This window comes from Rissa tridactyla, chromosome 9 (assembly GCF_028500815.1).
Source record: "Rissa tridactyla isolate bRisTri1 chromosome 9, bRisTri1.patW.cur.20221130, whole genome shotgun sequence".
In the NCBI taxonomy this organism is placed as follows: Eukaryota; Metazoa; Chordata; class Aves; order Charadriiformes; family Laridae; genus Rissa; species Rissa tridactyla.
Genome location: NC_071474.1, coordinates 2,472,221 through 2,484,320, shown reverse-complemented (window position 1 = coordinate 2,484,320; position 12,100 = coordinate 2,472,221). Strand labels below are relative to the sequence as shown.

The following is a 12,100-nucleotide window of genomic DNA, read 5'->3' as shown; positions in this document are numbered from 1 at the left end:
GTGCGTCAGGAATGTAGATGGACTGGCTTAGCTTTTGTAAAGACTTCATAGCTTTTACCAAGAACCCCAGGGTGATGGGAAGAAGTGCGCTTTACCTTCCGGCTGACTGGGAAGTTTGTTGTAGGTATAAAGGGTTTCTTCCCTTACAAGACGGAGAGAAGCATCCTTGCGAGTAATCCCAAAGTCATACACACTTTGTGTTAGTGCCCCACTCTCAGCTGCTAACCTCAGCCCAAGTGTCTGTGCTGCTGGGATGTCCATCCGTGCATGTATCCATGTGTACTTCCATGTAGCCATCCGTGGTGTAACCCGCTGCTGATGGGAACTGGGAAGAGTAAGAACATTTGCCACAGTTTATGTCTCCTGTGGGGTGCTCGGAATCATCTCTCTGAGGCTTCTTCTTTTTCCTTTACCCTCACTTGTTTCAACATAGTCTCTTTTTGTTAAATCTAGTGAATATTTTCGCGCTTTTGATAGATATTTTCAAAAATTTTCCACCCTGACAAGTTTAGGGGTCACGTAAGTCAGGTCTTGACCCCATCGAAATCAATACCAAGATTCCCACCTTCCACAGAAGATCAGTTCTAGGCACTGGCACCCTCCTCATGAGTCTTCCAGCTGGGAAGACTGATTTCTGCTTTCCTGTCCTTGGAAGGAGCTTGGCATAACAACTCACTTGGAGAATGTGCCAGATACTCAGCTGGTTGGTCACCCTGTCGCAGAGCAGTCTGAAGAGTGAAGTCTGAAGAGAATGCGTGACCCATAAATAACAGGCATAATACGAAGAAATACATACTATAAATACACACTATAAATAATAACTGTAGGCGTTGTGCATTTTTGAGGGCTGTAATAAACTTGCAGGTTTTAGATGTTTTGTAACCTGGACCACCAAGTCCCTCAGTGGTGGCATAGACTCCTTATGTGCTTCATACGTAACAGTTATGCGACATGTTTTCCTGCTCCCCTGAATCAAGTGCTCGTCAGCAATAGCTCGAGTTGGTTGGGTTTTGCCTTCCTCTGTGGTAGCAGTGTTTTCAAGAGGTGCGCGTGTTACCAAGCTCTGCCAGAGAAGCTTTTGGGAAAACTCTCTTAGGGCAGCCAAGACTAGCGCAACCGCCGTTTGAATAATTGTTTGTGTGGTTTGGTTTGGTTTGGTTTGGTTTTTCGAGATTGGCTGCCAATACAAAGAACCAAGGAAAATAATTCCAAGTAAAATTTCAATTTTCCTTTTTTTTTTTTTTTCTTTGACAAATTGAAAAAATAGATATATTTCATGTCACCAAACTCCTGAAGTGTTTCATTTCGGTCATTAAGAAAAGCAAGGGAAATGAAGGGTTAGACTTGAAAGAAAGTGCCTGGGGTGCAGTTCCCGTTTAGGGGCTGAGGGAGTGGAGCCCTCATTTGGGATGGAGGAGACCCTGCTCCAACTCTTTCCTCTGCTGGGGGGGATTAGAACACGTTTGTCTTGCTTCCCAGGAAGGTTTGCTAGGAACAGGCTGTTCTGGGCTGAGGATAAGATTAGGTGAAAAATGAGTTGGAGGAGACAAAAGTAAGCAATGCTGAAAAAAAGTATTTTTTGCTTTCAAGCTGCAGTTTGGAAAATGAAACCGGCAGCCTTGCTTGTTTGTCATGTTTGTGAAGACCGTTTAAAGAAAAGGTATCTCTAGTAAATTTTTGGATGAGTCATGTCTCTCTGTATTTTAAAAGTCCCGTTTTATTAGCCCGTATTTTAAGATGTAATCCCTTCATGTGCACAGCATGAATTGTAGAGAGCTGCGCGAATGGCCTGTTCATTAGGACGCACATAGATGCTTCAGAAGTACCGCTAAGTTGATGTAGTCCTCCTTGCCGGAGCTCTTGTCGTTGCCTCCAAATTAACCTCTTTTCAGAAAATTAATAAATCCAGAGCAGGGCTGTTATATAAAAGAAACGCTTTACAGTTTTCAGGGATAACTTCTTGGCCTGAAGCCTGGGACCGGGATGCCTCCTTGCAGCGCTGTCTCAGCGGGCTTTGGTGACTGGCACCTTCAGGGACTGCGTCAGGACGCTGCGTTCGCTGGGCAGCCCGTGCGTTGAGCCTCCTGCTGACGTCGGCAGTCTTCACGATAGGTTCCCCTGCGTGGCGTCAGGTGGGATGTGGTCAGTGCTGCACGTGTGTTAACGCCAGTCTAAATTGCTATCGTCCTTGTGTTCTGAGTGCAGATCATTAGATGGCCGGCTGCAAGTATCTCACCGGAAGGGTCTTCCCCATGTGATCTACTGCCGGCTGTGGCGGTGGCCGGACCTTCATAGCCACCATGAGCTGCGTGCCATGGAGATGTGCGAGTACGCCTTTAACATGAAGAAGGATGAAGTCTGTGTGAATCCTTACCATTACCAAAGAGTGGAAACCCCAGGTACTGCTGGGCCTGCGTGTGGGTACCTCAGCTGCTCGGTAGGGAAGGGTAGGGCTTTGTAAGTGCATTTCAAACTTGAATAAAGCAGCAGGCGTAGGGTTTTAAAACCAAAGTGTATCTATTATTGATGGTAATCTCTTACTGTACGCAGTAGAATAATTTATGAATCTGCACTCAAGGGGGAACTACCATTTTAAATGGATAAAATCCAAGTCGAGCAGGCTGCATTGTTGCCAGGTTCCTAATGCGGCGTTGTGTGCACGTAAACAACTCACACATGTAGTAGATACAAGTATGAACTACGGCAGTGTTCTGTGCATCCCTAATTGTTGGTATTAAATTAAGGATAAACTTACTGTGAAGTTGAAGCGGATCTAAGAATAGCTCCCAACACAAGTGAGCTTCCTGTTCTGAAGTCTCCTCCTGCCTCTCAGAGAGACTTTCATCTGGAACTGCAGATAGTTCTGCTGCGTGTCAGTACAAATCTGCAGAACCAGTCTGGATGTTCATGCTAATCTTTCCTTGCTGGTTCATTTTATGTGAAATTTATTCCTTTTGAATTATGTGGTGTAATTTCTCCTACATCGTTTTTCTAGAAGACCTGTTTCTTTGCCTTAGAAGGGGCAGACAGACGAGGTGTGTTCAGATAAGCACGTATCCCGTCCCCAGCTGAGATATGTTAAGAATAGCATCTTTAACTGCTGCTGTTATTTCAGAAGCAAGTATCAAATTGTGTCCCTTAATTAGCGACTTTGGTGTTGCGTGTATTTAAGGGTGTTACTCCAAACTGGTTTCTCTTCATTTTCTAGGGTTTCAGTCATTTTATTTTAAGGCTATTAACATTGGTGTTCTATTTTTTTTCCTTCCCATTTGTGCAGTGTTACCTCCAGTGCTGGTGCCTCGGCACACAGAGATCCCAGCTGAGTTCCCACCGTTAGACGATTACAGCCACTCTATTCCAGAGAACACTAACTTCCCAGCAGGTATCGAGCCACAGAGCAACTACATTCCAGGTACTGTATATCTTCCGTACAGCAAGCGGAGGGAAAAGGGTCATATTGCACAGTGAATCGTGTCTATGTATGCCGGACTGGATGACTGAGAAGTCTTTCTTTCCATCATTACTATGAAGTTAAGGAGTGGGAACCCATACAAAAATAGCTGAGAGCTGTAAACGTAGACACACAGAGTGCTGTTTATAGTTTTGTTTTGTTTTATTGTCTTTAAACTCACCTCTTCCCTTCAGTAGTACATCCTCAGTTTATTGTGGAATCTAAAGCTGAATGTTCCATTAACAACTTCAGATTTGAATGAAATTCAGCCATTTTAATTTGAGTAAAACTCTCTAAATTTCTGATGGAATTGAGCTCTTCTATTTATGTATCTCTTTTACAAGCAATTTACACCTTATTTGCATGGACGAGCTATGCAGCTGCACACCAGGAAAGGAAAAATATGTGGACAGAAAACCATCCACATGGCTTAAAGTTTTATGGGACTGAAAATCCGGATTTTTTTTCTTTCCCCCTCCTCTGTTATTCACAAATATGCTGTGCCTATCGTCCTGGTTGTGCCAGCTCCTGCTCTCAGCAGCCTGAGTAAGAGAAGTAATAAAAAAGAAATTTAGCTCCTTGCGAATAACAAAGTAAATGTTTTTGGTGTCTAAAATCCAGACTTTTCATCCTGTCACAATGACAGTATGATCATTTTATGCTTCTAGAGACACCTCCTCCAGGCTATTTGAGTGAGGATGGAGAAACCAGTGACCACCAGATGAACCCCAGCATGGATGCAGGTAAGTCCTTTTTTGCCATTTGCTGCAGTTTTCTAGGTCATATCAGAGACTCTTTTTAAGTTTTTCTTTGGGGCGCTGAAGATCAGACGGTGGTTTGAGGTACTTTATCCCTGTAGGAGTGCAAATGGAGCCTGACATCTCATGTAAAGCACAGGGCCGTATGTTTTAGAGCTGCTGGTGAAAGGTACGACGTGTTCCTTTTCTTCCCAACATCAATTTAAATACTTCTAAGGAGCCTGAAAGAGCAGAGACACATCTAAGGATGATAGTTTGTGTTGTATTTGCATCCATGCATCTGTATCCATGTGAAAATTTTGCACGTAGCTGGCACTTTTATACAGAGGCGTTTTTCTGGTCGTTTTGTTGTTTGCATACTGAAATGTCCAGTTTAACTATATTTGAAATGATCACTTGGAGATTTGCTTTTAAATGGGTTTAGTGGATACATCCCAAAGAAAGTGGCACGTCTGGGTTCTCTCTCGTTGCCAAGAAAACAAGTAATCAGGTTTAGAATGAGAAGCCGTAGTATAACCTGTACCAGCACTTTAAAATATAACATGCAGGTCTCGTCTTTCTGGGAGTAACTTGGCAGACTCTCGGGGAGTTTAAGGCATCTTGTCGATCTGAGTGGTGTCACTGCTTGCGAGTAAGAACCTCTGAATCACACTTCCAAATTCATAAAACTTTTGCTTGAAAAGCAAAATCATGTCCTTGGTTAGAAGTGCTGAGGCTTTACAAGAGGGATATGCAAATACATTACACTTAAATAAAGATAAATATGCGGAACCTAATTGATGCAAATACTGCACACAGATATCTTGGTTTCTGTGCATGTCTTCAGCCGTAGAGCTTACGTGGGATTCTAAAAGAGGGATGACTGATTTGCAGTCTTTCACCGCAGTTATACAGATGGAGAAAGGCAGTGTGGGTTTGTTTGTCTACATCAAACGTAAGCCCATTGACACAAACCATTTTAGTGCATACAATTATTGGTAATGTGGTTGACGTGTGGAATGTATGTATGGCTTTTTGGAAAGTGGGCGGGAATAGGATTCGCCTGGAAGATGCTATAAATACCCAGTTTAGGTTTAAATGCTGTATCCCTTCAGTTCTCATGGACTTCTCTCTTTATAGAAAACCCCCAAATTTTAAAGAAACAAGCCAGACTCAGTTTGAGAGGAAAAGTAAAAATGGGCTGTACCACCTGTCTGCATCCAGGTAGCATCCAGAGACTGTGGAAATTGCCCTGGACATCCAAGTGCAGATGTTTTAAATATATGCGCAAAATTTGTGGACCAAATAGAAATGATTGGGGATAAAATACTGACAGTTGTTTGGTCAGCTCTGTTTAGCTTGATCCAATGCTCCATTGTCCCAAAACCAGTAGGATTTGTTGATATCAAGTGGTATGTTTTCAACTGTTATGTTTTATGCTTAGCAGTGTAAAATCAAGCTCGTAAATGTCCCTCTAATTCGGTTTGATTGTTGCTGTCATGAGGGTACATGGAGTTTTGATAACTGCAAGTGGAAGTAAAACAGAAAACTGCATGCTCAGTTTTGAAAATGAATGGGTTAAGCTTAAGTGAATGCATTATGAAGATGCTAGGCATTATTGCAGATGGAGCAAGTTGATATCATAAGTAATAGCATTTGGAAGCTTATGTAAAGAGTAATCAACATCAGAGAAGCTGCTGGTGTCACAAAAGAGACTTACGTGAGAAGTGGGTTATCCCTCCAACAAGCCTGGGCAGCACTGAAGATTTTTCTGCAAGCGCTTTTCCTTGTACAGATGCCGTACTAATCATTTTAATGTCTTGCTTTTCAGGTTCTCCAAACTTATCACCAAACCCTATGTCTCCAGCACACAATAATCTGGGTAAGCATGTGATCTTGAGAACCGTGTGTAATTACAGGCAAGGTAGCGACATTTTAATGATGATGATATTTCTTGAGGTTGCGGGCTTTTGATGGGGTTGTGATCACTGTTGATGTTCCTTTCCGCTAATCCTCTTTACTGTGATAACAGTGGTTCACAGGAACTTTATATGAAATAAAGAAATCTGAACTTACATCAGAGAGGTCAAGAAAAAAATGAGAAATGGTGGCAGACAAATACCAGAAAAAAAGAGTGAAGGACTGCAGCAAAAATGCGCTTTTTTTTATTACATGAGTTTGCAAGGAATACGTCTGCCTGTTTTGCTGGTGTTCTTACATTTTTAAAGGACACAGCTTGAGGTTAAATTTTGTCTCTCGGAAAGTTACTTTGTAAATTTGTAGTGCTTGCTGGTCTCTTTTACAAGGTACCAGAATGCCCTGCAATTTTTTTATTTTTATTAACTTGGTGTTACGTTCATAATTGGGCAAGTGCTGCTATCCACATGTTGTGGGCAGGGGGCTGAGGCTCACAGAATGGATTTGCCTGCTCTGCTTCGCCAGCTCAGGCAATCCTCTGCCTCATTGCAGGGCAGCAAATGCATGACATCCTCACGTAAACCCAGCTCAGGAGCAAATCCACGTCCCCAGCAGAGCGAGTGTGCACTGACACAGCAGAGACAGGCATGGCCTCGAGGGTGGCAGTGGCTGGGGACTCCTAACGAAACTACGAGTGCTGGGATGGTGTCAGACCCCAGGGAAGGTCTGCCTGGGGCATCCCTAGACCGCACAGGGATAAAGCAGCTCAGAGCGCTCAAGTCCCAGTGCCCTAAACCACTGGAACAACTGATGGCCCAGGCGTGTAAGTTATTATAGCATGAAGAATCGGGCATGGTCTGAGCAGAGCAAAGGGGAGGAGGTGAGTTGGTTGGTGCTCCGTCCTGGGGGACGAGAGCGTAATCCAGTCCTAACAGGCCACAGCTGTCACTGATTCATTCCATAACCTGTAGACAGTAAATAGGAGGAATGCTGGAGAAGAAAGAATAGCAGTTGGACCTTTGCCTTTACCTTACCTGTTAGAGGTTTTGTGGCTATCTCTGAACCTCTGTTATCTTCTCAAATTGGTCTACCTTTTATTCTCATACCTGCAGACATAAAAAGTCTGATCCTCATCAGTCTGAGCTCTTACCCTGTTTGAAATTGCTCTCAACGGTCTGTCATAAAAAGCACTCATAGCTCTGGCTAGCTGCAGGATCAGTTCTCTGAATGTTCATTAAGCCAGCAGACAGAGGCCACTTGAGATTACTCTTGAATAACCATAGCCATAAAGTTTACATATGCTTTTAATCCTGGCACAGGGTACTTTGACACTGCTCCAAAATTTGTCAGTCATTGGCTGACTTGTGGATATCTTGGGGCTGCTGAAGGGGGGGATTTCTTGTCTCTTCTGGGTTTTTGCCTTCTTTTTTTTTTTTTTTTTTTTTTTAAAAGCATGGAATATATTGCCACAGTGCCACTAAATTTTAAAGCCCAAGAAGAGGCTGTTAAAGCCTAAGAAGAGAATACATGGCTGACTTACATTTATTTCCTTCTTTCCTTTTTTTTTATTTGAATCCGTTACACTCCAGTGTGCTGCCTAGGAGTTGATGAGAATTTGTAGCTTTTTTTTTTTTTTTTCAGCCTAAAAATAAAAAGCCAATTACATGTAACAAAACCAACCTGGCAAGTTGACTGTGGCATCTGCCTTACATAAGGAAGAAAAGAGTTTCTAGGAAAGAGGCCCCAGTTCGTATCCTTTCTAACAAGGACACTGGATGTTACCAGATGCTGCGTAGCTGATGGGCCTGTCAGATGTCTAATGTGCTGTCTGGTGACAAAAACTAAGTAGGGGCAGGTGGAGCTGGGTAACCACAAGGAATCTCTTTGTAGTCCAAGGAGCAGACATCAGAAAAGCATTTTAACTTACCGGCATTAAAAGATACCTTTAAGTTTTGCAAACCAAATATTTATTGCTCTTAGGCAAGAGGTTACACAAATTAAGAACTTCTTGTCTCTTAGGAAATTTATTGTAAATTTTTGCCTGTGAGGAAGCTGCAAAATAATAAATGAGATGGCCTGTAGCTGGGCAACTCTTAAAACTGTCAAATGACAAAATTGTGTCGTGTAGATGGCATATCTAAAGTAAGGAGCTGCTGATAGCAGTGTAGGTGAAAGCAGCAGCAGACCTTCAGCCTGATGGTCTCCAAGGCCAGGCTGGACGGAGCTTGGAGCAGCCTGGTCTAGCGGGAGGTGTCCCTGCCCAGGGCAGGGGGTGGAATTAGGTGATCTTTAAGGTCCCTTCCAACACGAACCATTCTGTGATTCTATGGTCTCTGCCGCCCAGAAGGGTTGCACAGAAGGCTGTGAGAGCAGAACTTCTTCTCAGCTTTGCAGGTTCTCTCTCCAGTTGGACAGAAGTTCATTGGTAGCCGCTGACCTGCAGAGCTCCTGCTTTTGCTGTGCTCTACGATTCTGTGGATAAGCAAGAACACTCCATTGTCTAGGGCTGTACTTGGATCTGCAGAAGTTTTGTCAGACTTTCTCTGTATGTTTGTTAAGAAAATAGAATAGAAATTTAAAAAACACACCAGTGTGTTATGAGGAAAACTCTCAGCCAGCTCTCAGCAGCAGAATGTGGTGGAGTTTTGCAGTTTTGCTATCAGGAAAATAACGTCACAGTATTGATGATCATTTACGTGACCAGAACTACCTGAAACTTCTAAGACAGTTTACTTTGTGTAGGCTGAACTTTGGACTTAAATCCCATGGCCGTATTCCAGAGAATTACAAAGGGAATAAACTAGCATGAGGCAAACCGACTAGGGCAATAGAGGCAAGGTTTGTTTGAGGTGCAATGTATGTATTTCAGCATAAAGGTGTAAGACTGTAGTGCAGGATTAAAGGAATTTAAGGAGTTTCATCTTTCCATTCACAGGGACAAAAGTGTTGCAAGGTAACGTAGTGGGATTTTTTTTTTTTCCTCCTTTCAGCTCATGCATTTGAATTGGTAGCATTCTAGTTTTGGTCCAAACTTCGAGTTGTCAAATTTTCAGTTGTCAAACACAAGCTTTCTATGGAAGTTATAGATATCCAACAATCTCTCCTCTCCGACTGAAATATGAACTGGGGAAAATACAGAAAACAACCAAAAAGAAAGGAGAGTTGCCAGCATTATGTGGACACTCGGAATGAAGTCAGGGAGTTTACGCTGGCCAAGGGCCAGGCCTGAGGTCGCATGTGTATTGTTATTTTGGAGCGAGGCAGTCCCTTGGTGTACAGGAAATCCATTGTCAATGTTTGCCCCCCACAGAAGACTTGACGCAAGAGCTGGAAGTGGACTAAGTACATACCCTATGGTCAAATCCAGCAGTACCATAAGCCTCGGTTACTCTCGGGGTTGAAACACGACTTCCCAAAGCAGGAAAAAGACAGCCCTTCCCAGAGCGCAGCGGGGAGGGGTGTGTGCACACCTGTTTATCTTTATCTTTTGGAGGAGGGAGTTAGAATTAATGCGGCTGCAACTAATGCAGTTGGATGACATATATCGGTAACTTCTGATACACGTTGTATCAGTAACTTCCGATAGCAAATGCATGAACTGGAACTAGGATGACAACCGCGCTTACGCTTAGAGCACACACTGTAGAGCGTGCAAAGCAGCTAGCAGATTTCTTTTCCTCCGCAGCTGAACAGATAGTACTTTCATCTTGTAGGGAAGATGCAACACGGGCGGCATCCCAAGACTCAGCGGACACTTGTGAAAGCAAAGCTGGAGGGAGTCACGGTTGAACTCGTATGGAGACGATACCGGCAGGATTTGCTTGGTTTTAATGCATCGTGGTTTTGTTGATTGTGCACCCCCTCCGGATTCTTTGGCTTTAGCAGAGCTACATTCTCTTGCTTTTCCACAAACAGTAAATCCATAAATTGAAAATGAATATTCAGGACAGCTCTAACACAAGAGGTAACTCGCCCATCCCATGACAGCTTAAGCTGAAGCCTAAGACCACAAATCACAGGAGGAAGCAGCATCATTAAAAGCTTGGTTGCATTTTTTAGAGACAAGTTTTTCTTCAAAATAAGATTCGTTGGTTTGTGTCTTTCCTCAAGTTGCAAATAAGCCGAAAATAAAATTTCTGTACGTCCTTCAGTGGGGAATCCGCAGTTCCCTTGAGTCGCAACCAAGCGGAGGTGGTTTCTGAAGGAAAGGACCACAAAACCAGAGAGAGCAACACAGGCTTCGGTGTTTTTGTAACTTGAGTAGCACCGATCTGAGGACATGACTTAAGGATCAACAAAAGTTGATTTGATTTTTCTGGAGCTGAGCAGCCTTTCAATTAGAAAGGCGCTTGCTGTGGAATAAGCACAGTCATGTGGAGCACAGTCTGTTTTCTGAAGTGGGCGGACACACCTTGAGAGGCTGTGCTTAGTGCTGGTGTTCACTGTACCTCTGTACAAATTGCACTGGAGACCTGCGAAGGCCGCAGTCACGTACGGTGTGTGCCGGTAACGGATGAAGTGGGGCTGGTGTTGGAGAAATCTGCCTGATGTGGCAGTTTCCAGTGGGACAACCCAATATGTCACACAAGAGAAAAAGGCAGGGACAGTAAACTGGTGTGACTCCTGGATGTGTTCAGTATCAACAGTGCATATCAGGAGAGGGGCTTGCCTTAAGCTATAAAATTGTTAAATTGGTGCGGTGACCTCTGTTCTCTTGAGCTGCCTTCTGTTAGCTTTCGCTGTGAGCATTATGTCCTTCTCTGTAAGAGGAAGATAAGCTTTTTCTTTTGTCGGTGCGTGTCGAGGAGAGCAGGAACATCAGGCTTTGCTTGTGATAGAGGATTTTTCTTCTGGATGATATACTTAAGGAAAAGAGAGACTGTGAAAGAAGCTGGGAGTGGGTATATGCTCCAAAATTCACAGACTTTGAAGATCTGCTAAGGATTACAGAGTTCCCCAGATTATTCAATGCCTTATTTGCTGTCAGCAAAGTTTGGAACAAAGCAGAAACCAGAGATTTTTTTCTGATTATCAGCTACTTTGGGAACTCAGACACCACAGTACTGGAGAGGAAACCAGCATGTCTTTTGGCTGAAGCCAGGCTGCTTCAACCTGTTTCTAGAGGTTATGGAGTAACAGCAGGTACCACATGAGAAACGACTCTCAAACCTCTGTAGAGACACCGTCTTCGGTGGAAGAAGAGGCTGGGATGCTAAAAACCTGTCTTTGATTTTTTTTTTTTTTTTTTTTTTTTGACCTGGTCTTTTAAGCCCCGAATTTGCCTAAGCCTTGCAGGAGCAACAGATGGGAAAAACTATGGAAAAAGCTGGTTTTTGCTTCTTGATGCTAACTCTTTGGCCAGATGGGAAGCTGTTTTGTTCTGCTTTTAAGCACCATTTGAATGGGGATGAAGTGGTAAACTGGGGGGAGGGTGGGAGGGAATTCTCCTCTTGCTTTTATTTCTTGCATTGGGCGTGGGGAATAGAGCACTTATCAGTTAGCTTAGACTGCTTCCCACCTCCTCTGCTCTGCAGATTCTTGGCTTGCAGCAGGACTGGGCACCATCTAGTGCAGTATTTCCAAGAATATTTGACTTGAGCCTTCCTCTACTGAAATCTCACTGGCCTCAGTGGGAGCAGTTAAGTCATTCGATGCCCTTTGAATGTCCCACCTTTCATGCCTATGAAGTATTGTCTTCCCGAGGCTTCCTCCGCCTCAGTGTCCTCAAGAACTTTGGGCCTTTTACTTGGGTCCACAGGCTGAGTCAAAACCATAAGCCCAATAAAAGAGATCATAGAATCGTTTAGGTTGGAAAAGACCCTTGGGCTCATCGAGTCCAACCATCAACCCCACTCTGCCAAGTTCTCCCCTACACCATATCCCCCAACACCACATCTAAACGACTCTTAAATACGTTCAGGGATGGTGACTCCACCACCTCCCTGGGCAGCCTATTCCAGTGTCTGACCGCTCTTTCAGTGAAGAATTTTTTCCT

The 12,100-nt window shown here is 43.7% G+C and overlaps 1 protein-coding gene across 3 annotated transcripts in view; it reads left to right on the top strand.

The window, feature by feature from the left end:
- The window catches only part of SMAD3 (SMAD family member 3), an 80,924-nt gene that overhangs the window by 55,404 nt on the left and 13,420 nt on the right, over positions 1–12,100 (top strand). For all 3 annotated transcript variants that reach the window (XR_008468323.1, XM_054213512.1, XM_054213511.1), the window contains 4 exons: positions 2,206–2,399; positions 3,278–3,412; positions 4,120–4,194; positions 6,020–6,070. Coding sequence is in view for 2 of the 3 variants with exons in the window: in XM_054213511.1 (XP_054069486.1) it covers positions 2,206–2,399; positions 3,278–3,412; positions 4,120–4,194; positions 6,020–6,070 (455 nt within the window). In the remaining variant the exon portion in view is untranslated. The remainder of the gene's footprint in view (positions 1–2,205; positions 2,400–3,277; positions 3,413–4,119; positions 4,195–6,019; positions 6,071–12,100) is intronic.